At 49.2% G+C, this 26,764-nt stretch overlaps 1 protein-coding gene across 1 annotated transcript in view; it reads left to right on the top strand.

The window, feature by feature from the left end:
- The window catches only part of ANO2 (anoctamin 2), a 248,636-nt gene that overhangs the window by 103,214 nt on the left and 118,658 nt on the right, over positions 1-26,764 (top strand). The window contains exons 11-14 of the mRNA XM_031444274.2: positions 12,632-12,766; positions 18,577-18,737; positions 23,669-23,751; positions 25,945-26,055. Of these exons, the coding sequence (XP_031300134.2) occupies positions 12,632-12,766; positions 18,577-18,737; positions 23,669-23,751; positions 25,945-26,055 (490 nt within the window). The remainder of the gene's footprint in view (positions 1-12,631; positions 12,767-18,576; positions 18,738-23,668; positions 23,752-25,944; positions 26,056-26,764) is intronic.

Genomic DNA, 26,764 nt, shown 5'->3' with positions numbered 1-26,764 from the left:
AACTTGTGCCCCTTGAGTTTAAGCAGAGGTTCCCAGTTCCAGCAGCACACTGGAATCGCCTGGGAAACCAGTTAAATGCAGATTCCCTGCTTCCACATCTGATTGTTACGGAGTATCTGGTACAGGACCAGCTTTTCTGCCATAAACAACTAGAAACCTATTTAAATAGATGTGTGAAAACTGTTTTCAGACATTCGACAATAAGGAGGGAGGTAGTCCCTGAAAGAATGAGCTTAGCCCTACAGTTGCTCTGAACAAGAACAAGATGACTAGCAAGACGGTAGCCTTAAACCCAACCATACTGGTAATTGTATTAGTATAAATGGCCTGAACACCAAAAGTAAGAGGTAGAAATTGTTAGATCGGATGAGAAAGTGATACCCAACGATATGCCGCCTACTGGGACCATATTTTAACTCTAAAGGAACAGACAGGTTAAAAGTAAAAGGATGGAAAAGATATACCATGTAAATAATAATCAAAAGAAAGCTGAAGGGGCTGTATTGATATCAGATGAAGCAGGCTTTAGGGCAAGGAATATTATCAGAGATGTGGGTAATATTTATGTAGATAAAAGGGCCAACTCACGAAAAAGATGTCACAGTCCTGTTTAGGACTGTGTTGTACCGGAAAACAGCTTCACAATGCAAAACAGAAAAAAAGAGATAAAGCCGCAGTTGTATTTGGTGATTGCGGCCCCCTCAGTAATGAGCAGAACAAGGGGACAATTAGGATATAGATTTCAACAGCATCGTGAATACCTTATCCTAGTTGATATTTATCAAACAAGGCATCCAAACTGCAGCAAACACATTATTTTCAAGGGCACATGGACCGTTTACTGAGCTAAACCGCATTCTAGCCCGAAAACAAGTTCCAGTGGTTTTTCAAAATTGAGGTCATATGGCATATAGCCTCAGACCATGCTAGAATTAAGTTAGAAATCCTTAACACAAGGGCCTGCCCACAGCTCATCCTGCCGCCGGCCCCTCTGCGTCTGCAGGACCACACCCCCTTCATCTGCTGCAGGCTGACCGAAGCCGCCTCAGTCACGCACAGTTCTTTTTTGATAGACGCTGGTAGCCTCTAAAGAAGTTTTGAAGTAAGTGACATTTACTAACAAGAGCAAAAAAAAAAAAAAAAAAAAAAAAAAAAAGAAAAAGTTCACACGACTTGTTCAGGGTGTCCCAACTGTTTATATATTTATATTTATTTAATTATATATGTATAATATCAAAAACTGTTCTTTTGTATTCTCTGACCATCTCCTTGCATGAAAGATTCACTCTAGGCAGAAACCTCAGTTCTAGAGATGGAATTTTGTTTCCCTTATAACGAACGTTGGGGAGACAGAATCCAGAGACTCAGCTGGACGTGGGGCCAGTCAGGAGTTCAGCCGGAGGCACCATCTCTAGGACGAGGGGTGCAGACGTCCATGGATATTTATAAGCAAGGACGGATGGCTGGGTGGATGTCAGAGATAAGTCTGTTTAGCCCACATTGTTTGCATACCTCTAATTTCACCAGCCGAGGGTTCTTTTCCGACATTGGTTATGCTAGTCAACAGGCCGTTAGCTTTCCCCCGTGAAAATCCGTTTCTGACGGCTGCGTGCTAATTAACCGAGCTGTGCTTGTGGGCAGAGAGAAGCCAGGCAGCAGAGCCACCTGTGAGCACCGGCTTCCTGAGCAGAGCACCTGCTGGACGCCCGGGCCTTCCTGGCTGGCACCGGCATCCCCGCTCCAGTCAAGTGGGACACGTCCTCTCACACTTCGCATGATGAGGTGCTTGAAAGTAAAGTCTACGCATCGTAACATTTTCCTCGACGATTTCCCCTTCTTTTAAGGCTGTCCAGGAAAGGCTGCCCATTGGCTCCCCTGGCAGCCTATTCCAGTGTCTCCCGAAGTCATCAAGGTTTCCTTTCCCCACTCCAGGAACTGCTTCCAGGAACATTGTTGTTTTCAGAGCCTCCTTCAAAATGTGCCCTGCACCTGCCCTGCCTTGTTAACTCTGATTTAAGACACGCGGGTCCTGAGGCCAGAGGGTGGGTTTGGCTGCATTTCCCTGCTGGTTGTGTTTACAAGCGAAGGAGCATCCTGCCGCCACGTGAAAGGCTATTAACTTCCTCGCGGTGGTTGTCGCACTAACTGTTTGATGCTCAGATAATTGTTTCTGACCATCACTGTGTTCACTGGTTGTCCCTGCTGAAGGCGAAGGAAGGATGGGACGTCTGGGGCGGTAGGACAAGCCGATGGAGGTGCCTCCGTTTTCTTCTCTGAAGGCTTTTGGAGCCTAAGAAATCAGACGTTGCTACTTAGGGGACAGGGCACGGGCTGAATGACTCCTGTAAAATGAGGAGAAATTGGTTTTATTTGTTTTTTCCTCTTTATTTTGAAAATTTCACACTTACAGGAAATTTTTTAAAATAATACAAAGAACTCCTTCCTGTCAGCACTCAGATTCCTCAGGTCACATTTTGCCACGTTTCCTCTGATGTCCCCTTTCTCTCTGAATATATTATTATTATTATTATTATTATTATTATTATTATTATTATTATTATTATTATTATTATTATTATATCATTTAAGAGGATGTGGCAGACATTGTGTTTCTTTAGCCCTGAACACTACAGTGTGTAGTTTCTAAAAAGAAAGATTTTTTTTTCTTACGGTGTCATTTTCAAAACCAGGAAATTTAGCATTGCTGTTATATCATTACTTAGCCTACAATCCCTCCTGAAACATCAGTTGTCCCAGGAACGTCCTGTGCGACAGTGTATGGTTGGTTGATCTCATCAGTCTCCTTTAATTTGTGATCTTTTGTCTTCATGGCACTGACGTTTTTGAAGACTGAAGGGTCGTTTTGTCCAAGGTCTCCTAATTTGGGTGTGTCTGATGCTTCCTCGTGACTAGATCCAGCTGATGCGTCTTTAGTGGGACTCCTACTCGAGTGATGTTCGTCCTTTTCGATACGTCACAACAGGAGGCCTGTGCATGTCCCTTTTACGGTGATGTTGGCTTTGACCACTGGGTTACGATGGTGTCTACCAGGTTCCTCCACGGTGAGGTTACAGGTTTTCCTTTGTAGTTATTAAGACATTTATGTGGGGAGTCTTTGAGATGCTGTGAATGTCCTGTTCCTCATCAGATTTTCACCCATTACTTCTAGCATGCAGGAATTGGTTTTGAATTGTCGCACCTACTGGGCAGCGTTACGAAGGGAAAAGGATCAGTTGAACTTCTTATTAAAGGTTCTTCCGCATGTGTGATTATTCTCTGTTCCCTAAAACCATGGAGTACGCCCTGAAGAAAGTAGGCTTTTTGGATTATGCAAACTGAGAGTAGAGACGGGAGGTTAATTTTAAATAACTTTGTGTGTGTGTGTGTGTGTGTGTGTGTGTGTGTGTGTGTTTGGGAAGGGGGCAGTGAGCAGAAGTGTGGAATTGGAGAAGGAAGCTAGGTCAGAGAGAAGCGAGTCAGCAAGTTCCCCTGTTGAGTGAGCTCTTGATTTGACCCTGTCAGTGCACAGAAAATTTCCGTGATTAATCAGATGAGCAACCCATCAGATTTCCCGTTTCAGATACAAAAGTCGGATCTAGGAGGGTTCTGCAGAGACCATCTGATTCAAACCTCTGCCTCTAGGAGGCAGTCCCTAGAAATGTGAGATGGTTTGGGCTCTCCTTCACTTTCTGATCCTTCCAGAGGGGAGACACCCACTGTTCCTTCTTGCATAATACGGAAAACTGGGAACTTGGGGAGCAAACAGAAAAAGCCAGATGAGATCCCTGCTTTTAAGAAACCTGTATGCTCTTCATAGAGAGACGCCTCAAATGACTCTTCTCCACTCTCATCAAAATTCTTTCAGCCCGTAATGTAAAGTTGATTGCACTGATTTTGGTCTGCTCTGTGGATACAGCACTTAGCCCTCACTGCCTCGCACTGTTCATTACACTTCCATCAGAGACTGGTCTTGGTTCGAGATGATCATGATTCTAAGAGCCTGCTGAGTGTAGGACACACATTTATTTCATGTACTACTTCAGGAAGGTGAATATTTATTTTATTTCCCCCCATTTTTTAATTGAAGTAGAGTTGATTTACAATGTTATGTTAGTTTCTGGTATACAGCATGGTGATTCAGTTATGTATATACATATATACACATTATTTTTCATATTCTTTTTCATTGCAGCTTACTGCAAGCCATTGAATATAGTTCCCTGTGCTGCACAGTAGGACCTTGTTGTTTATCTGTTTTGTACATAGTAGTTTGTATCTGCCAGTCCCAAACTCCCCCCAAACGGTGAATATTTAAATTGATGAAGTAGGGTATTAGAACCCTGGTGGTGGAACCCATAATTTGTGCTGGTTTCTTCATTCATTCAGCATTTACTCAGTATGAAACAATGTGCTAGTTTTGGAGGCAGGGAAGTAAAAAGAATTCCCTTCAGCACTTAGCTGAAATTCCAAAGGATGAAGAAAAAATTTGGAATTGGCTAAACTTGAGTTTGACTCTTGTTCTGCCACTTCCTGGCTTTCTGATCTTGGTCTCTGAGTCTTAGTCCTCATCTAGAAAACGGGGTGTGAGGACTGGGAATAATATCTGAAAATCGTCTAGCTTGGTGTCTGACATGGCGCAGCTCTTCCTGGAGGAGGCACTTGATAAATATTTGTGACTAGATTGATTTACAGCCATGTGCTTACTATGCTGTGTTCTATGAGTGCGGTACAACTGGTCATTCCTTTTGAAGTCTAAATTGCCTTCCCTCTGCTCTAATGGAAGCCGTCCTGTTCCATTTCCAGTGGAGATGGGGAACAGCTGGACAATAACCCTTTGATAAGTTAGGGGACAAAAGTGGACCCAGCTCTACACGTTAGTCTTGGAACTGTCGGGAAATGGTGTGGCACGTCACCCAGCTGAGTGTTAGACATTCGGGGGGGGGGGTGTTTCTTCCAGTCCCTTCTGGCAGACCACACGTCTGCTCCCACCTGAGTGCAGGAACATCCCTGGCTGTCAGTGTTGATGGCGGGGCTGGGTGGCACTGCCATTTGAATTTGTTGACCAGCTGCAACTGTTCTCCTAGCGTGTTCCCAGCTTGTTTAAGACCATCCTATGCATTTTGGTCCCTGGCTGTACTTTTGGGATTTTTTTCCATTTTCATTTTGAAATCTATATGTTTTTTTCTGGTGGGAGGAGAGGAAGATGGGGGCAGGGAGATACAGTCAAATCCATATGTTCGTGATGCACTTGCCCTGAAATCATAAGAAAGCTTTGTTGAGAAAGAGCCTTCGGATGACTTAGGGGCCCCTTTTGCAAGCCCCACCTTGGCCCCTGCATCTCCTCAGCCCCTGCAACCGCTTGCCAGGTTTGGAGCGGGTCAAGATCACTCAGGGATTCTGCTCTCTTCTCCTGGCCTCTTTCTTGCTGTCTTCATCCCTAAGATATACATCTCCTTCTCTGTATCCTCACCATGAGGTGAGGACAAATGATTGAATTTTCACTTCTCTTTGGAGCCTGCGTGGGGCTGTAGCTGATTATTGCTACCTGTGACCTTGCTCCCTCCTCTCTCGAGACCTTTCCTTTTACCGTCCACAGTGCTGAGGATTCTTGGTTCATGCTGGTGCCTCAGGTCACGGCTCGTTGGCCCTGTGGACACCCTAACTCCGGGGGCTTTTTTATTTTCTCCAAGCTCATGTCAGTTTCCACTTCAGATTATTATTTATTTTTAAATTTATAGAAGGTTTTTTTTTAATTGAGATATAGTTGATTTATAATGTGTTAGTTTCAGATGTACAGCAAAGTGATTCAGTTATACACACACACACACATACATGTATTTCAGATTCTTTTCCATTATAGGTTATTATAAGATGTTGAATATAGTTCCCTGTGCTATATAGTAGGTCCTTGTTGTTTATCTGTTTTATATATAGTAGTGTGTATCTGTTAATCCCAAACTCCTAATTTACCCCTCCCCTCATCCCATCCCTTTTGGTAACCATAGTTTGTTTTCTATGTCTGTGAGTCTCTTTCTGGTTTGTAAATAAGTTCATTTGTATCATTTTTTAAAGATTCCACATGTAAGTGATACATGGTATCTGTCTTTCTCTGTCTGACTTAGTTCATTTAGTCTGATAATCTCCAGGTCCATCCAAGTTGCTGCAAATGGCATTATTTCATTTTTATGGCTGAGTAGTATTCCATTGTGTTTTTAGCACATCTTCTTTATCCACTCATTTGTTGATGGACGTTTAGGTGGGAATGTAAATTGGTGCAGCCACTGTGGAGAACAGTATGGAGGTTTCTTAAAAAACTAAAAACAGAGTTACCATATGATCTGGCAATCCCACTCCTGGGCATATGTCTGGAGAAAACTCTAATTTGAAAAGATACATGCACCCCAGTGATCATAGAGGCACTGTTTACAATAGCCAAGACATGGAAGGACATTTGTAAAATGAGAGGTTTGTAACTGATCAGTAACTCCTAACTCTTCACCCCCTTTTTTTGCCCTTCCCAACCTTGGAGAAGTGGCCTTTTGTAGAGGAGGTCCTGTGAGTCCCAGCAGTGCACTGCCCTCTGGTCACCAGAGCTACATGCTCTAGGGGCGCCCCTTATGTGTTGTGTGGGTCCTTCTGCCTCAGGGCTGACTGCTGTGGGTGGTCTGGTAGGCGTAACCTCCAGTCCAGTTGGTTGCCAGGCATGCCTTGTGTGGAGGCTGTTGGCCACTGATGGGCAAGGCGGGGTCATAAGGTGGCCGGCTGGAGAGCCCAGGGGTGTCCCAGGGCTAGTGCTAGCCCACTTGTGGGTGGCGACGGGTTCTAGGGTGGGCAGGTTGTGGCTCTAGTGTCGGCCTGCTGATGGGCGTGGCTAGCTCTTGCCACCCCAGAAGAACTGGATGACTTTGGGTTCTAGGGTGTCCCAAAGCTGGTGTTGGCCTGCTGGTGAGTGGGGCTAGATCCTCGGTGGCTGGCTGAGGGATTCAAGGTGTCTTGGAGCTGGTGCCAGCCTGCTTCTGGCTGGGCTGGGTCCTGACGTGGGGGCTGCGGGGCTGTGGTGGACCTGGGCTGGTGAATGATGCCACGTCCTGGTGTCAGTGCTAGCCCACTAGTGGGTGGAGGGGGGTCCTGAGGTCTCTGACTGTGGGGTCTAGAGGTCCTGGAGCAGGTGTGGGGCCACTGCTGGGTGAGGCTGGTCCTGCTGCTAGTTGTGGCCCATTGGTGGGTGGCACTGGGTCCTGGGGTCTCTGGCAGCAGAGCCCAGGGGTGCTGGAGCTGATGTAGGCTTGCTGGTGGGTAGGATGTAAGCCCAGTGGTCCCAGGTGTAGCACCAGCTCGCCGGTGGGTGGAGCCAGGTCCGGGGTCTCTGGCTGCAGAGCCTGGGGTATCCTGAAGCTTGTGCTGGTGCACTGGTGTGTGGACTGGGTCCTGGCCCCCCTGGTGGATGGAGCTGGGTCCTGGGGCAGCTGTAGTCTCAGGGTGTCTTAAGGCAGCCAACCTGCTGGTGGGTGGGGCCGTGTCCCTGCTCAGCTAGTTGTCTGACTTGGCCTGAGGTGTCTCAGCACTGGTGCCAACAGGCCGGTGGGTGGGGCGGGTCCTGGCACTCATAACCTAGAGGGAGGAATCCAACATGGCGCTTGCCAGCTCCCCAGAATGGCTGCTGCCAGTGTCTGTGTCCCCAGGTAGACTTCCAGTCGCCTCCTGCCTCTCCAGGAGACTCTCCAAGATCAGCAGGTGGGTCTGGCCGGGTTCCTTTCAAACGACTGCTTCAGCCCTGGGTCGTGCAGGCTGTGAGATTTTGTCTGCATCCTTTAAGAGCAGAGCCTCTGTTTCCCACAGCCGTCTGGCGCCCCTGAAAGTAAGCCCCAGTGACCTTCCAAGCCGAACATTCTGGGGGCTCGTCTTGCCAGCGCAGGGCCCCCAGGCTGAGTCTGATGTGGGGCTTGGACCCCTCATTCCTTGGGGAGAACCTCTGTAGTTGTCATTACCCTCCCAGTTGGGGGTCGCCTGCCCCAGGGGAGGGGTCTTGACCATACGGTGTCTCTGCCCCTCTTACCCGTCTCAGGGTGGTTCCTTCTTTGTGTCTTTAGTTGTTGACCTTTTCTGCTAGATTCCAGTCTATTCTGGCCTAATTCTGCTAGATTATCATCAGTGGTTGCTCTATAAACTGTTGTAATTTTGGTGTGTCCATGGGAGGAGGTGAGCTCAGGCGCTTCCTGCTCCGCCATCTTGGCCCCATCCTCTGACAATCTTTACCTCCCAGTAAATGAAAGGCCAACTGGATACAATTGGATATAATAGCCCTCCCTTAATACTGATTTTGAGTAGTGAGAATATCTTTTATGTCATGTAATAGTTTTGATCAGTTGTGTGTAATTTATGGATCTGTGTGAGTATCATGTAGAGGTAAATGTATTGAATTCTTTTTACCACTTTTATGCTCTGCGTTAAAATGTTATATTTCACCATCGGTGTTCCTTATATTTCCATCTTTATTCAAAGATTGGTTGTGGGTTAAAAAAAAAAAAGCACTATTTAAGAATGAAAATGAAAACAATGTAAAATGGCCAAAACCACTGGGTGATAAATGACTGGGGGACTGGGCGCGAGCATGTGGCTCTGATCACCATCTGATGTGTTCTTGGAAGCTCTCACGCGGCTCATTAATAAACAGAAAATGTCTAAATAATTATTTTATGTGTTGCTTTTTTTACAAATGGAAATCGGAGCAGATGCCAACATTGCCTTTTCTGATGTGAACGTGCTTCTGGAGGTCACAGGGTTTTGTAAACCAGCGAGTGGAGGATTCCGCTTTCGCTGATCCTCAGGCTTCCTTTCAGTTTTTTATTGAAAAAGGAAATAAATCCTAATACTTTGTGAACTGGGAGGCTCAAGTTTGCATTACCCTCTATCGTGTTACCTAAGAGATACTCACCGTGGGTAAAGCACGGGCTGGAAACCAGGCCGCGCTGAGCTGGTGTCCGGGGTTCTCTCATTCGCTGTGCCGCCTCACATACGGTACTCGGTTCTTCTGAGCTGTGCGCAGCTCGTGCAAAGAGGAAATACCCAAAACAGCAGAAAGACCGGGGAGCGGAACTCGCCTTTTAGTGTTTCTCCTGGATCCCGAAGAGGATCCTGCCAAGACTCTGGTTTCTGGGGCTTGGTTTCTTCCTGTCTTGTTTTTCTCGCCTTAATTTAGCTTTTTCGGCTTTGACTTCTTGTCTGCCTGACTTTTCCACCTGTCTCCTGCACCTCCCTCTCCTGGTTGACCCTGGACCTGGTGTCCCGAACATCTGGTCCCCGGCCCTCTCTGATCTTTCTTTGGTCCCATTTATGCCTCTGAACGCATCTTCCTGTGGGCCTGTGATGGACCATGTCGGCCCGGCCAATTCTGGCTCCTGGGCCTGCCCTGGCGTCGCGCCAGCCTGGCCCCACGGCTTCCCTGGCTCCATCGACAGTTCTTTGTTTGGAAGCCTCTTAAACGAGAGGACTTGGGAGGGAAGAGGGAGGCACTTGACAGAAGTGGCACAAGAGAGTGTTAAAGACGGAGGGTTCTCAGATTCCAAGCAGGATTTTCTTGCCTCTGGAGGGCTGAGCAGTTCCCATCCCGTTAGCAGGCGTCTGTGTTGCCTCCTAATGTCAGGACTTGGGCCAAGCCTGACTCTCACAGCCCTGCCGCCCCAACCCGAGCCCTTCTGCACTGTGCTTTCTGAATTTGCCCCTTGTTGGCGACATTTTCTGTTACTGAGGTCTACCCATCCACTGGAGGAAATATCCAAAGCAGTGGAAAGACGAGGGGATCAGAACTTGCTTTTTAGTATTTCTCCTGGATCCCGAAGGGGATCCTGCCAAGCTCTGGTTTCTGCAGCCTAGATGGCAAATCATCTTTTAAAAAGATCAAAATAAGAAAAATGCCTTTATATTTACCATTCTTTTTGCTGTTGCTGGTGCTGTCTCTTTCATTGTATGGATCCAGATTTTTAACCAAAGAACCTCCTTTCACGGTTCTCGTTGTGCACATTTGTTGGCGGTGAATTCCCTTAGCATTTGCTTGCTGAGAGAGTCTTCGTTTTGTCTTCATGTTTGAAAGCTATTTTCTTTGTGTATAGTATTCTGAGTTGACTTGTTTTTTCCTTTCCCTGCTTTAACATTGCCACTGTATCATCTTGTGGCTTGCATGGTTTCTGCCAAGAAATTGTCTGTAAATCTCACCTTTGTTCCTTGGTACATAGCATCCTCCGTTCCTCATCTCACTGACCCCCTGCCACTCCAGCTTAATTAAAGGTTTTCTCTTCCCTTTTTTGATTATGATGTGTCTAGGTATGTGGTGTTTTATTTTTGCCTTTCTATCCATCGTGCTTGGGGTTTTCTGGAGGGCTTGGATCTGTTTTGTTGTTTCTGATTTTGGAAAAGTTCTTAACCATAATACATTCATCTATTCCTTCTGGGTCCTATTTCTCTTAATCCTCTGGAACTTCAGTTACACGTATGACAGACCCTTTGATATTGCCTGTGGCTCTTGATTGCTACATTCTTTTTTATTCTTTACTTTTTTTTCTCTTTGTATCTTAGTTTAGATAATACTCATTGACTTATAACTTCAAGTTTATTGAGTCTTTCCCCAGCTGCGTTCAGTCACCTGCTAATGCACTCTAATGAAGACATTTTTCATATGCAGTATAATTTTTTTTTTGCTCTGGGATTTCCATGTTATGCTTTTATATGTGTCTCTCTATGGAAATTCCCAGTTTTCTCATGCATGTTGCCCTTCTTTGGCATTAGATTATTCCTTAGCATATTATTGTGGTTATTTTGAAGCTCCTGTGTGATAATTCTGGCATCTGGATCGACTTTGGTTTTGTCGATTGCCTCATTTCTTGACAGTGTTCTTTTGTGTGTTTGCGTTTCTCAAGATTTTTTTTTTTTAAATTGAATTCTGGACATTGTGTGTGAAAGGACAGTAGAAACTAAAGTCGATAGTATTTACACCTGGAAGTGGGCTTCTGCCTCTCTGACCGTTAGTGAGGGGAGTGGAATCAGTCCAGGGGCTGAGGTGGTTCTGTGTTGTGTTTTTGCTCAAGTCGCTGTCAGGGCACCACAGCCTTCAGGTTCGCCCGGCGGTGGGATGCTGTTGCCGTCTGCTTTGTGTGGGTGGTGGTGCACTGGAGAATGGTCCTCGCCGTGCCCTTTCCACCCTCAGATCTCAGGAGACCTTTGCCACAGGGGGTCTCTCTCCTGCCCCTCCCCCAGCATCAGACCCCCCCCCCCATCCTTGATACCTGGTGCTTAGGCGTCTGGTTTGAATGAAAGATGGTCCAGGGAGATGGGCGGGCTTTCAGGCCTGTGTGCAACTAAGGGGGCTCTCTCTGGTCTCCATCCTTGTTAGGTGTCCTCCTCACGCATAACTGGGTGGCGGCCACTGGTCGCTGGACAGGATCTTGTGAATGAGTACATCCTCTCAGCTGCCCTGGTCTGTCATGCTAACCGACACTCAGCTTCCAGAATTTTAAACATTTTAGCTGTTTCTTCTTCCTCACTTTTATGGTGACTGCCTTTCCCTCCCAGGCTCTGACACGAAATGGTTGTGTGTCCCATTTCCTTGCAAGAGCTTGTCATTTTTTTTAAAATTCTGCTGACCTGGTTACCTTGCAGCCTCCACTCTGATGGGCTCAAGGGAAGTTTTGATTGCGCAGATTGTCCGGCTTTGTCTTGTGGTGGGGGGGCTACATTTCCTGGCGGTTGGCTGCGTTGTGGTGGGAGAGCATCTGGTGGGGGTGAACAGATTTTACTTGTTCTCCTTGCCCTTTGGTCCTTCCCTCCAGGGGTGGGCGGAGCTTCTGTTTCCCTCCCGTGTTTTATGTCGGGGGCTCGTTGGAAATAAAATATACTTCTCCTTCGTGGATCATATTTTTCTTAACCAGACACCCATCAGCAATATTCCATCGAAGGGAAAACCCCTTTTTAGGGGCTTAGTGTGGTGATTTACTAACTTTACTAGCTGGGGAACCATAAGATATGGGCTGGTACATTTTCTTTTTAAAAGAAACCACTTTTTATTATAAAAATAATTCACTAACAAAGTAGAGAGCTTAAAAATGAAGGAAAAAAAATAAATAACACCCATCCACAATCCCACGAGCTAACAAAACCATGACTCATATTGTATTGAATTGCTCCTAGTCATTTTCCTACAAGTGTCTGTACTGGTTTGTCTACATGAGTATACGTGCCCCCCAATATGTGTGTTTTGTTTAAATAAGCTAGTTTCAAAAAAGTGTGTTTTTCTGCGTCCTGAGTACTGCAGCACTCGTGACATGATGATGTGTTATTCATGTTTGTCTGGTCAAGATGCCAAAATTTATGGCATGTTTTCAGCCTGCTCTTACGGCTGGATCCCTTCTTGCAGCTACTTTACGTGAACAGCCTGGACAGGTGTGTGTATGTGATGCTAATGGAATGTGATTCATTTCAGAAAAGAAACAGTTGTTGATTCCGTGTGCCGAGGTCTCCCCTCCCCTGTGATTTCCTTCTCTTTCCATTTATGCTGACCTGTTGTCAGGTTGTGAGCACACAGAAATAAGGAAGGTCTGCGGTCTTCTTAATAATGTGTTTTCTTTTCTTGCTTTTGCAGAAAGTATTTTGGAGAAAAAATCGGGCTGTATTTTGCCTGGCTGGGATTATATACGTCCTTCCTCATCCCGTCGTCTGTAATTGGGGTGATTGTGTTTCTTTATGGATGTGCGACCATCGAAGAAGATATTCCCAGGTGAGCTGGTTTTAAAGGAAATGTCTCAGTTCCTGCATGTCAGTCATTTGGAATTTCATTCCGGTTGCAAGTGCGTTTCACGTGCCTCCTTCCAAAGTCTCACCCTCTGTCCTTCCCCGTCCCTTCCCACTCCTGTCACTTTCCTCCTAGAGCTGGGGGAGTGACGGATTCTGGGGATGGCTCAGAGCCGTGCTGGGTGCGGCCACTTCCTTTCCTAGTCAAGTTCTGCAGAGCCAGGCTCTGACTGGGCAGGTGGAAGATAACTGACAAAAAAGAAATCATGCCCGGAAAAAGCTTTTTTCCCTCAATTTCTTGACTTTTGTTCCTCTGGTTTCCCAGCCAACCCAAGGCAGGACATGTCGAGGGGTGCTGGGTGGAGATGATGTCTGTGTGGTCGGACACTGCTGGGATAACGCTGCGATGCTGTCTGCAGAGGCGGGCAGCCCTGGAACTGAACTCAGCCCTGGCTCAGGAAGCCAGGAACTCCAGGAGGTGACAGGGCCCTGGCGGGGCTCTTGGAGATCCAGGAGATGGAGCAAAGGCTGGTCCTTATGCGGACGAGATCTTACAAGGAAAATAAGTGCTTAGAAATAGTGCCTAAAGGGCTGACCGTGTCACATATTAGCTGTGTGACCGGGCGGCTCTCCCCAGTCTCCGCTTCCTTGACTGTACAATGGTAATGGCCACGTCCACCTCCTGGGAGGGTGGTGAGGATTAAAGGAGGCAGTGTCCGGCACACAGCAGGACAGCAATAAACAATTGCTGAATGAGTCAACAACGTATGTGAAAACCAAGTCCAAGGGACTAAAGACACTTAGCCAATGTTTAGAATTCAGATTTCTTGCCATCTTCAGAGCTGTCCTTGCAAACTGAAGCATCATTTGTGTGTTTGAATATTCTTCCAGTTGCAAGTCATAGAAATGCGCTGGAACTAGCTTAAGCAGAAAAAGGGCATGTATTCTCAGGAACCCCTGTGGCAGGCCTGCGGCTCACCCAGGGAGCCGTGGAAACAGGGCCTCTTTCTGTCGATGGCCTAGCTCTGACTCTGCCTAGTGCTTCCTTGTTCCACTGCGGCTTTTCTCCGTTGGATATAATAACCATCGCTGCCGGGAGCGATGGGTGCTACACTCAAGTGGCCCCAAGTGAAAAGGTCCTGCTGACTCATTCTGGCTTAGGTGGAGGCTCTGGGCCAGCCAGACAGGGCTGTGGCGCAGGATCCCACTGTACCAGCGAGATAGTCCCCCCTGGATGGGGGCACTGGGCAGACTGTGGGTGTCCGCTGTACTTGGGGGCAGTACTGGGGAAAGTAAGGCTGTCCTGAAGCAGGGGGCAAGGACTCTGCTCTTTGAGGAAAGTGTATTCACCAGCGGCAGGAGCCAGGTGGCTTGCACGACTGTGTCAATCTACAGAAAGCTTTTGTAGGGAAGGTACAGTGCAGTGGTAGAGGATGTGCTTAGCATGCACGAGGTCCTGGGTTCCGTCCCCAGTCCCTCCATTAAATAAATGAATAAATGAATAAATAAATAAACCGAATCCCCCCCACCCCCCACCAAAAGCTAGCATTAGTTGTACCAGGCATGGTGCTGGGTGGTTTTTAAGCGCTGTTGTTTGACCCTGTGGAGAGCACTGTAGACGCTGTAAGATAGCATTATTATTTTCACCTCACAGGGCACATAACTTGCCTAACAACTAGTCATTGTCAGGGTTGGGATTTGAGCTCTGCCACCTCCTGCTCCAAAGCCTTGGTTTTCCCTGAGTCAGCCGTGGGGTCTTCCAGAGGGCTCTTCTTGTCCTCGGCAGCCCCAGAGCTCCAACGGGCCCCGCCTGGTGCCTTCTCAGGAAACACGGCTCAGTTGTCCATTTGTGATCCCCAGAGGGCTGGTCCTCAGGTTGGTCAAAACTGGAGGACATCCTACCACACACAGAGAACCAGTGCAGTGTGGTGGGTAGGGCGTCCGTGTTCTGGCTGCAGCCGGGCTGAGAACTTGTGCCCTGGTTCCCCACATGGGAGGACCTGTGACGGCGACCATGGCAGCTGGAAACAACCATGGTCCACAGATGCTGCAAAGGCGTATATCTGCACATGAACGAACACTCACATACGTGCAGGCACATGTGCATGTAAAATGTGGTCATCATTGCAGATGTATTGCATTGCCTGTCCGAGTGCGTGATGTTTACAAACTGTGGATAACCTGTCAGTGGATTGTAGAATCAGTTTCATGGTTATCCTTTAAATGAACTGAAGTAAGACAGGGTAGGGTAGAGTGAAGCCTAATATTAGCATTTATCATAAGAAGGACGTATAATGTTGGCCCATGACATGTTATTTAGTTATAGAAGTGTGTTTCTGGGGAGAGTGTATATTTGCATACTGGAATCTGATACAAAAATCTTAAACTATTTTTTAACCAAAAAAAGTTTGAAATTGGCTGTTATAAAGCTTGAAATTTTGGTTGTCAGTTTTTCAGACTCAGGGGAGGGTGTGGCAAGTCAGGAAAGTGTGAATAAAAAATCTTCAGCAACTAAAGCAATTTTTTGATAATTCCTCCCTAATCACAATTGTCTATTTATCAAAAGTCCAAGTCCTATGGGCCTGATGAAAACTCAGAAAATATCACTGCTCATCAGCAGAGGAGTAGCCTCTAAATCCCAGTTCTGAATCCAAACAAATTCATGCTCCGCCAGGGTCTGAGTCTGTGAGCCACTCCTACGCGTGATTAAGACAATGAATATATATATGTTCATGTATAGCTGAAAAATTGGGCTCTACACTGGAATTTGACACAACATTGTAAAATGATTATAAATCAATAAAAATGTTTTAAAAAAGAAAAAAATAATATGACAACTATTAAAAAAAAGCACTTGCGCTATTCTTCGGATTATTTTAAGGTCTCTTAATTTTCGAGTGAAGCCTGGAATTTCAGACTTTTAAAAAATGTTTTATTTTGAAAGCGTTACAGATTCACAGGACGTTGTAAAGACAGTAGACGGGTCCAGTCTCCTCCAATGGTGATGACGTCTTGTGTAAACTATACGGTATCAAATCCAGAAATTTTACATCATGTGAAACTTTAAATGGTGCCTTTTATCACCAATAGCTTTGATATGTGAGACACAAGCACCGCTTGTGAGTAGTGATTCCACATGTGCTTGACACACCTGTACAACTTGCCTCTGCTTTCATTTGTTAGCCATTTGCTCACATCAGTCGGAAAGACTGGAGCTTTTTTTTTTTTTTTAAAGCTGATTAATCTAAACCATATTTTAAAAGTTGGTTGCTTTAGGTCTGAGATCTTAATAGCAGATGCTGTGTCTGAAATTCCCAAATAATTGCCTCATCGCACCTCCTCCCTCTGTGCTAAGCACAGCCCTGTATCGTGTAATGTGTGAGCAGCGGGTCCCTCACTGAGAACGCCACCCGCTTTGGGGTCTTGGTTCAACTGATGGTCAGGCCTTTCGTCGACCTTCTTCTGCTTCCTCGAGAAAATGGTAGATTGAAGAAATACAGCATTGGATTTATAGCCACTGTTACTTCTGACTAGGAATCCGTGGATAACACAGCTAGTGAACGACCCACACGTGATTTCAGTTCTAGGGGCGCTTCCCTCATCTTCCAGCTTGGGCGGAAGCAGCCTCTTTCAGAGAATACAAAGTCCTTTTAACGTCATCCTAAGGCAGAATTTCTCCAGAGTTCTGTTGTTGGCTTGCAGGGGGTGGCTGCAGTATATGTATACGTATAGCTCAGTGGTAGAGCGCATGCTTAACATGCACGAGGTCCTGGGTTCAATCCCCAGTCCCTCCATGAAAAAAAAAAGTTGCCTGCATCAACCTCCCCCACAAAACCCCCAACCCAGTACATACAGAGCACCCGCAGTTGGCCGTATTCTGATTTTAAAGCCCACAACTTGCACAGCAGCTGAGGTTCAGAGTGCTTTGCACCAAGCTGGCTGCTGATCCTTTTTTTCATTCCTGACCTTTTAGCGTTGACGCGTTTTGACTGGCATCGGATTGATTAGGATTACCCCTCTCCACCCCTCTGTCTCCGTGTTAAAAAAAAGCCCCCAACCACAGAGCACCGTCTCCAGCCCACCTGCAGGGCGACCCTGAGAACGCAGGTCTTCCCGGGGCCGGCGCAGAAGCCGAGCTCCGGACGAGACCTTATACGGACCGGCAGGTTTCTGTGTGAATCTGTTTTCTCAGAGGTCCTCGCCTCTCCCAAAGCAGCAGCGAACATTTGTCTGGCCCCAAAGACTTAAAATAAACCTTGCTCTCCAATTACCAAAAAGAATATGCCCAGGTGAAGCTAGCACAGCTGAACTTATTATTAAAAAAAAATCACTGCTTAATATTGTCCATGGGAGTGAGTCACGGCTATTGACACTTGCCAGTGGAGAGCTTAGCAGCACGTCAGTGGAGGAATGAGGATTTATCCTGGGAGACCCAGACTTTCCATTCTCTCACACAGAAGGCCTCCCTGCCGCGGCCTTAATAGCTCATTAAACACAAGCCTGCAAGCTGGGACTGGACAGACAGTGACAGCCCTCAGTGACACCTTTCAGCTGCTTAACGCGGAGGGGCTGCACGCAGGCATCCCGCTGGCTCCTGGGCTTCATCAGCACTGGCTTAGCACCGGGTACCAGCGCACTCACCCGGCTGCTGCCTCCCGCTTGCCAGCCGTGCTCTGTGGTGCCCTCTGCTGCCTCTCTCCGGAGAAAACACAGCTGTGGTTTCAATGTGGGACCCCTGCCTCCCCATCACTGGGAGAACAGCCAGTGCTGCATTGTCAGGAAAGCTCCAGTTCTCCACCCTTTCCCCCCAGACCATGAGCGGAGCCATCTGCCCATCCCCTAGGGAGACTCCTACACACTGGCGGGATGAGTTCACTTTCCTACAAGTGTGTGGTGCGGAGGGTAACTGGGGAAGCCACTTAGGGCCTGAGAATCCTTTGGTTCTTATTTGCAGCACTTAGGTGAGCCTGAATTCGCTGGATGCAGCTAGTCACCTAACGAATGAAAGGACTTTCAGATCTATGCATCAGTCTGTTAAATAGAAATACACCGAGGGTAGGTGGGGATGTAGGTGGTGACTGTTTGACTTGTGCTTCTGTGTCCAAGGATCCTGGAATCCAGACTTTGGAAGATTTTACCTTTTCTTTTGGCCTCCCTCATCCCATTTCAGGGTTGTGATAATTCTCTTTGGGTTGAGGTTATGAATTCCCTTTCTGCAAGTGGTCACGTGGCTGATACATATAGACAAGGGGCTTCCGACCACCTGCCTCCATGCTTCATGTGGTTTCTCCTTCTGGAAGGAGGAGCTTGGGAGGGTCCAGCTGTGCACTCATGTGTGTTCCTCCTTGAGACCAGCCTTACACATCAGTGAGATAGCCAGGAGGGTTTAAGAAGACAGACCAAACTTGAAGGAGGTTGATGGAATCTGACCTCAGATGGGTGCTGTATTCATAATTGTGATGCTCACAGACTCGGCACATTTTAAAGGGACTTACAAGGCTTTGTCCAATGTCCAGCATCCCTGACAGATGGTCACTAATCTTCTGTTGGGTCATTTCTAGTGACAGGAGTGAGGGCTCCATACCTTGGAAGGTAGCCCATCCATTTTTTAAAAGGCAAAATGTAGGAATAACACTCCCAGTGGGGAAGAATCCAGTCCCAACTCTCTTAACACACCTTGCTGGTGGAGTTGATAAACTTAGCCATGGGTTTGGAAGTGGGAGCTGTTTTGGGGGTGATTTGCTTGGGGTGGGTCCTGCTGGGGCCCCCTGACCCCATGGCCTCTGTCTACTGCAGCAAAGAGATGTGTGACCAGCAGAACGCCTTCACCATGTGTCCCCTGTGTGACAAGTCCTGCGATTACTGGAACCTCAGCTCGGCCTGCGGCACGGCGCGGGCCAGCCACCTGTTTGACAACCCCGCCACCGTCTTCTTCTCCATCTTCATGGCTCTGTGGGGTGAGTGGTCATCGTGAGGCTGGCTTCTGCGGGCGGGACTTTTCAATGGGCAGAGTGACTCAGCTCTAAAGCCTGTATCCTTTGGTTTACTTTCTTAGTATTTAGTATTTACTTAGTATTTACTTCCTTGTATCTCAAGAAGTGTGTTAGGGACAATAGATTTCTCTGCTTTACTCATCCATGTGAATAGAACTAAGGCTATCCTCCGTGGCTTTAAATATATATGTATTTATATATTTATATTTTAAATATTCAAATATATATATATTTTAAAGAGATAGACTTTGTATTAACCTTGTATTAATCTCACGTGTGATTTATTCAGAATTTGAAGCAATGCATGTTTGGAAAAACCACACGCACACTCCTGGCACCTCCAGTTACACCTACTAGGATGTGTTGTAAAGTCACAGACGTCATCTGGTGTGACACGCGGAGTGGTGGGCTGCCTGCCATGGCCGCAGAGCTAGCTGGGGGTAAAGGTGGGCCCAGACCTGGTCTCGTGACTCCGGGATCCGTGCAATTTCCAGGACACCAGGAGGGTGGAATGCAGAGATTTTACTTAATGCCAGAGGGCTGTTTTCAATATTCCCACAGAAGGGATCTGGGAAGGAAGGAACAAATAGTTCCTGCATTTCCCTCCTCCTCCCTGACCCCCGGAGCGTCCGGGTAATAAGCTTTCCCTGGGCCATGGCCATGACCACACACACACACACACACACACACACACACACACACACACACACTTCTAGTCTTACAAACTGGAATAACCTGGACTAACAACCCCATGGTCACCGATCATTTCCAAGAAGACACACCCCACAGGTATTAAAAAAGGGACCAAGCGTTAGTTTCTGGAGTGCAGTGTCGTGATACACACCACAGTGTACACATACGTATTCTTTTCATTATAGGTTATTACGAGATACTGAATATAGTTCCCTGCGCTGTACAGTAGGACCTTGTTTCTCTGTTTTATGTAGGGCAGTGTGTATCTGCTAACCCCAAACTCCTAGTTTATTCCTTCCCCCCCATTTCCCCTTTGATAACCAGAAGTTTGTTTTCTATGTCTGTGAGTCTGTTTCTGTTTTGTAAATAAATTCATTTGTATCATTTTTCAGATTCCACATATAAGTGATGACATACGAGATTTGTATGTAAATCAACTGTACTTCAATTTAAATAAGGGGACCAAATGGGCTTGTTTCAGCCCATTTTGAGCAGCCACCTGCCTGTCACTCATCCCTGGAAGTGCAGGCCCTCATCTTCCCCGTAGGATCCCAGGCCGTCAGGGCCATGGGCAGTCCTGGTGCAGCCACGGGAGCTGCCTGATGTGTCGCTGACTCCGCGGGGCCTGGAGGGCGTGCCAGGAGGGGCTGTGGGTCACGCGTCCCTGCAAGTGTGAGCAGGAGAGAGGGAGGGGTCTGTCCCCAGCCGTGCTGGGAGAACTGGCCACAGCCACCCCCTCCCTCCATCCCCTTGGGCACCGCTCCTCAGGTGGAGATTGAGCCAGACTGGGAAGATCCCATGTGACCAGGCCACCAAGGAAGATGTCTGGGGGGCAGTCGGTTCTCTCAGGGAAAACAGCCTCTGCCCAGGGGAACATAGGCAGTGTCAGCTCAGAAAAATAGGGGGGAGCAGGAGGACACTGCACTGTGACCAGAGCCCCGGGGCCGTCCGCTGGAAGGGTCAGGAGGACAGACTGACTCACTGCTGCTTCCCCGGCAGTCAGAGCAGCTCTGCGTGCCCTGGCGGGGACGGCACCTTGTGATCACCCCCAAACCCGCCTGAGCTGATTGGGGCCCAAAACACACATTCTTTTTTTTTTTTTTTTTTTGATGCACTGCAGCCCCAGTTCCCACTCACGTGTCCCGCAGACACCACAGTGACTACGTGGCTGAAGCTTAAGGACACTGGGTCCATGATCCCTTAAGAACTTTCTTGGGGTGCGTGTTCCTTACTGGAGAGAAACTGGGTTTTCAGTTGTACTTTCCCGCTTTCAGCTGCCTCGTTTGTCTCCTCAGTAGCTGTGATGAGCATATACCCCCACCCCTGCTGAGATCCGCACCATTGGCTGCACCGCCCCCCCATCCCTGTCCCCCCACCCGGTCCCCCGCCCCGTCCCCCGACCCTGGCTCCTCTCCCTTCCTCTCAGTAGCAGCACAAATACTGTGGACCGTGTCAGTGCTTCCCAGCTTAGGGCAGTGTTTGGCTTTGTTATTTTAACGGCCTCGTGGTGTTTTATGTGTCTGTGTATTTGGTCACAGCAGCCAAGAGCCCCCAGGGCACGACTGCCTCCAAATTACAATTAAAAATAATGGCAGTGCCTCTCATTACGTGATTACCATGATCAGCGGTGCTGTGCTGGGTGGGCCGGGCCCAAGCCTGCCGGGAGGAAGGCCGGGGAGAGGCGGTTCTCCGCGGGGAGGGACCCGGCGGTTGGTGGAGCGGGAGTCGGGTTGCTGAGAAGGGGGGGGGGCAGGGGCTTGGTCAGCGGGGCCCGGGTGTGTCTGAGGCCTCAGGCCCGGCTTCTCTGGGGTCTGGCATCAAACTTGGGGAACTCTGGGAAGGGGGTGCAGCTGTATTGTAAAGTGGGGAGGGGGGAACTAAAGGGACAAGGCTTAAGGACACTGACTTGGGGGTCAGGCCATCCTAAATATGGGTCTCAGTCCTGCCCCCCACCAGCTGTGGCTCCCATAGCACCCTGGCTGTGCGCCACGGCACTCAGGCCTCTCGGCCGAGGCGCTGTACAGCCCCGTGCGTCACTGTCCTCACCTGTCGAACAGGTGCGGTGACACTGCCCCGGAGCGTTCTGGCTGTGAACGGGACGTGTGTGTGGACTCTCCGGGTGGTGCCGGCAAGCGATCCACACCAGGAGCTGTGTGCTGCTCGTCATCGTCATGATGGTTCCCCCGTGTCCTCCTGGCTCCTTTCGGTGGCTCTCTGGCCCCCTCATCCCTTCCCAGTCTGACTTCTCTCCTTCACGGGGACCACAGTCTGTGTGCAGAGCCCTCCTCAGGCACTGAGAACAGTGCAGGAAAAGAGGGATGCCCCACTTGTCCTGAGATCATCCCCAGCCCCAGGCCGGTGTCGGGAGGCCGGGACCCGTGCACACGCCAAAGCCTCATATCCAAGGGAGAGAGCACGCGGATCAGTGCACCGAGGGAACAGACGTAGCCTTAAGTAGCTGCACATGTAGCCAGTCAGCCCCGCGCTGGGCCCGTTGGACCCAAGGTGACATGGGAGGGGGACAGTTTGCACAAGTTGGGGATGAAGAGGACAGTGAGAGATGACCTTGGCTGCAATGCGGGCGTGAGGTGTGTGTTGACAAATGGCGGGGATAGATTTGGACAGATGGGTCGGGCCAAATATACAAGGTCCTCATGGCCAGAGGGAGAATTCTAGACAGCAGGGACCCACTGAAATTTTAGGGGGTGGGCGTCTTCGCGTCCTCCCTCTCCTCGCCCCCCATTCACCGCCCAAAGGCCCCTGCTCTTCCAGACTCGGCCTCGATGCTCTGACAGCTGGCACTCCCTCTCTCACAAGCCCACAGCTTTCCACCTGGGTCGTTCTCAAGGCTCTGAGCACTTGATGCCTTGTGTCGGGGTTATTTAAAGTCTCTCCTCATAGACTAGACAACGTGGGAGCAAAATCCACAGGAGATTCACCCAGTCTCCCTCACAACGTGCAGGACGCTGTTCTGTACACTGCAGGTGCCCTGGTCAGGCCTAGGTTCTTGGCAGGATTAGAAATTCATTCAAGCTTGCGCCAGTGATGGGAGAGTGTAAGAAAGCAAGAGGCCAGCTCGTGGAGGCAGGAAGTTAAACGCATCCAGGCCTCTGGGGAGCCGGAGCTGGAGGACCTATCTGAAACCTTCCTCCTCCTTCTCCGGGCTGCGTGGGTTGCCCCCATTTCTGCCCCCGTTTGTGTCCCTTAGTTTCAGTTTTCAGAAGAGAGCTCCCGACTGGCCCGTCAGCAGGCTCCAGATGGGGGTCCAGCCCTGGTGGAACGGCCGGGGCCGCAGAGCCGAGGGGGCGGCTCTTGCTGGTGCACATCGGGCTGGCCCTTCAAGGGCTGTGGTTGGAGCTGCAGACGGACCAGTGTGTCAGGGGGGCAGGCCTTCGACAGAGGTTTGCTGAACAGATGGAGGAGTGAGTGACCGTCACTTACAAGACATGAGTCTCTCGGGGGCAGGTGGGCTGGGCTGGAGGGCTGGGGCCCTGGGCTCAGGTGGGACTAGGAGACTTTTCCATAACCTCAGGATGAGGTGACTTGGGCCCAGAGAAGGGGTGTCGTGCTGGGGACGGAAAGAAAGATGGTGAAAAGGTGAGAGGGCAGGGAGGGAGGGGTAGGAAGAGGGGACGTACAGGGAAGATGAGGTTTGTCAAAGAAGAGTACAAACCTCACACCCTTCCATTCCTCCTTCCTTCATCCTTCCATTTCTCCTTCATTTCTTTTTTTTTTTAAATTAAAGTAGAGTTGATTTACAATGTTGTGTTAGTTTCTGGTGTACAACATAGTTATTCAGTTATATATATTTTTCATATTCTTTTTCATTATAGGTTATTATGAGATATTGAATATAGTCTTTCTTCATTTCCTGAGATCAGTGTTTACTTTTTCTTGTAACCTAGAAAAGGGAAAAGTGTATGTGTGTGTGTGTGTGTGTGTGTCTATGTGTATGTCTGTGTGTGTGTCTGTGTGTCTGTGTCTGTCTGTGTGTGCGCCTCCCTTTATGCATATCTCTTGGGCTCTCAAGGATGTGGAATATTTCAAGCAGTTCCAGTTAGAAGCAGGGGGAAGGGAATAAATGCTTCAAACAAAGTCCCCAAATTTGAAAGTTACGTTTATCCACCATTTCCCTTGGTGAACCCAAAGGGAACTCAAAATCCGCTCTTCAAAGTTAATGGAATTGTTTCTTTCTCTCTAAGCCACCATGTTTCTTGAAAACTGGAAGAGACTGCAGATGCGCCTGGGCTACTTCTGGGACCTGACCGGTATAGACGAGGAAGAAGTGAGTTCTCCCACGTACTGCCTTCTTTCCCCCTGGAAGTAGATTGTCTTGCATCTGCCTGTCACCTGCCAAGTCTTGCTGTGGCTCCTTCTCTAGTTTGGCTGCACGGGCGCGGCCATGAGTGACAGGCACGGGACCCAGAGTGAAACCCTCTCTCCTCTCTTGAGCTGTGAGACGGTGGACTTGACGGGTAGCCAGGTGTCCTGTGAGCCTCCCTGGGAAAGAGTGGCACGAGGCCCCGAGTCCTGTGGTGGCCTGGAGATCCGACTCAGCCTTCCTCTCCCTCTTGCCTCTTTGGTGCCCCACAGCATGAGGTCAGAGAACGTGACCCAGAGCACGGACGTGTCCCAGTGCTTCTGTGAGCCTCCTGAAGGTCAAGGGGGAGGCATGGGTGCCAGATGCCGCTTGCTTAGGGAGGAAGAGAGGACCACTGACCCACTGCCATGTAGGCCAGGACAGCTTTTCGTTGAAGACGTTTGTTGAGTGGGTCTCTGGGTTTACGCCTTCACATCAGTGCAGGTTTGTCCTGAGCTGGCCTGGGGACCAGCCAGGTGGAAGTAGCTTTGGGAGATGCTTCCCAGCATCTCCGTGGGAGGGGTTATGTCTTTGTGATGATTTAGCATCAGACCACCCCTCCAGGGAGGTGGTGTTTAAGGACGACCTGCCCATAGCTGGGTAAGCTGGCCCTCCCCTCACAGGGTCTAGATTCTGCTCTGGCCAGGAGCTCAGTTGTCCATCTCTCTGCCTTTGAGGAATCCTGTCCCCTCACCAGACCTTCTTGTCTATAGGCAGGGAGAGCCTTGTCTGGCCTGCTTCGGTTGGAAAGCGGAGCAGCCCAAGATGCTGCTTTGAGAGTCCCAGACTCCTGTCTTGGGCCAGGAGCTCTCAACTTGTTTTAAACACCCGAGACCGGGGCCCAGTGTGCGGTGAGGTGGGCACAGCCGCCCCGAGAGGGACGCAGGACATGCCTCTGTGTGACGTCACGGTGTGTCTTTGGAGAGTTGGGGGCAGGTCAGGATCACCCTGCAGTCAGGAGGGAGGGCTCCTCAGCTCCTTTGCAGACCGTGACAGGGTGGAAGCAGCTCTAGCTTGAAGGGGTTTAGCGTCCGCACAGTGGTCCTCAGCAAAAAGATCCTGCTGTGGTTTTTGAGCTGACATCTCCCGCGAGGAGAAAAATAGAAGAGAAGCAGCCGTTTCAGAGGCCGCGGAGCAAAATTGCAGACCACGGTTCTGAGAGTATTTCGGCGTGATCGGTCGATGATGCAGGCAGGTGAAGCCCTCACACCTGTGGATATTCATCTTTGGGAGCTGCAGGGAGGGCCCGCCTGTGGTTCTCTTTGAAGTCAGTCATCCATCTTCCCGCCCCAGCATCCGCGATGGTCGCACCACGCGCTTTCTGATTAGTCGGGCACTTTTTGTCACATCTGTGACTCACCACTCGGGTTTGTGTTGCCGGGTGGCCCGGTGATGTCTCTTGAGCACTGGTGTACTTGCCAATGAGTCACTCACCTCGGCTGTACCGGAAACAGGTCCAGGCAAGTGAGTTTTCAGGTTCCCTGTGGCCACCTTTAACTTTGAGGTTTATTGGTCGCCATTTTGCAGAATAGTGGAGCAGGGAGGGGGTTTTATTGTTGCCCTCGCTCCCAGCTGGCGGGGCGGACACGTCTGTTTCTCCAGCGGGGATTTGGCTTCTTGAAACTGCAAGTCAAGGTCTGAGGATGGACTGTGGGAGGAGCAGATGCAGCCCGTGGCCTTTGGGCAAACTGCGGTGTAAAAGCACAGGGCTCCTCTCCGTATCAGCTGCCTGGTTAACATTTCCTCTCTCCTTTCTCAACACTGGTGCCACCCCCAGGAACGTGCCCAGGTTTGGTTTTCAGTGTGCCAGCAAGTGTCATGTGTCCCCTCTCTCCCCTATGTTGTGTCCCTGGTCTGGACGCTTCGTGCTTGTGTGCGGTGCAGCTGTTGTGTGCGGAGTGGCCGTTGTGTGCGGTGTGGCCGTTGTGTGCAGTGCGGCCGTTGTGTGTGGAGTGGCCGTTGTGTGTAGAGTGGCCGTTGTGTGCAGTGCAGCCATTCGTGCCCAATAGCATCCAATCCCAGATCCCGATTTACTGTACTTGTGGTGTCTGGTTACAACCCACAGGCCAAGGCTGTCCTGCCCCTGTTTACTAACCACTCTTGGACTCTGGGTTTTAGGAACACTCCCGGCCTGAGTATGAAACCAAAGTTCGAGAGAAGATGCTGAAGGAGAGTGACAAGTCCGTGGTCCAGAAGTTGGGAACCAGTACGACTGAGGGTGAGGATGAGGTAAGACGCTGGTGCCTGATGCTCACCATCCTTATTATTTCTTAAGACCTTGTGGTCATTTCATTGGGAATGCCTTTGTGGACAGAGGCGGGGCTGGAGAAGGGGCTGACGGTGGTGGGACAGGACGGAATGAGAGCATTCCCGGATGGCAGTGTCTGGACGAAATGAGAGAGCAGGTCAGAGAAGAAAGCACCTATTTCAAGCCTGGCTCCTCTGGACTGCGTCGCCTACACGTGGAATGATATTAGCGCCCGTTGCTCGGGCAGCTCGCCCTTACCCAGTTCTTGCTCCGGGCCAGGCACTGTTCCCATGCGTGGGGTTATTTTACTCTCACAGTAAGTGCCTAAGACTGGCACAATTTTTAGGTTAAATGGAGACTCATGAAAAAAGTTATGTCCACAGATTAAGTCATTGGCCAGAGATCACCCAAGCCAGTGAATGATGGGTGCATCTGGGATTCCAACCCCGGTCTGTCCCTGATGGTCTGTGCAGCTGACCCTGAGGTGATGCGCCCCTTCAGGTGCCCTGGGGATGTCGAAGGACAAAGCGAGAAATGGTTCTCAGGGCCGAGCGGCTCATACGCTGGTCCGCACGTTTTGTTTTATCTGGGTGGGCCTCCGCAGTAGGGACATGATGGTGAACTTGGCTTGTGAGTCGTATTTCTGAGTTTTATGGTGGCATTTAGACATTGAAACAGAGCCTCAGAATC

Source organism: Camelus dromedarius, chromosome 25 (genome assembly GCF_036321535.1).
Source record: "Camelus dromedarius isolate mCamDro1 chromosome 25, mCamDro1.pat, whole genome shotgun sequence".
NCBI classification, from domain to species: Eukaryota; Metazoa; Chordata; class Mammalia; order Artiodactyla; family Camelidae; genus Camelus; species Camelus dromedarius.
Note: the sequence above shows the minus strand (reverse complement) of the source record. Positions and strands in the feature narration are given on the sequence as shown.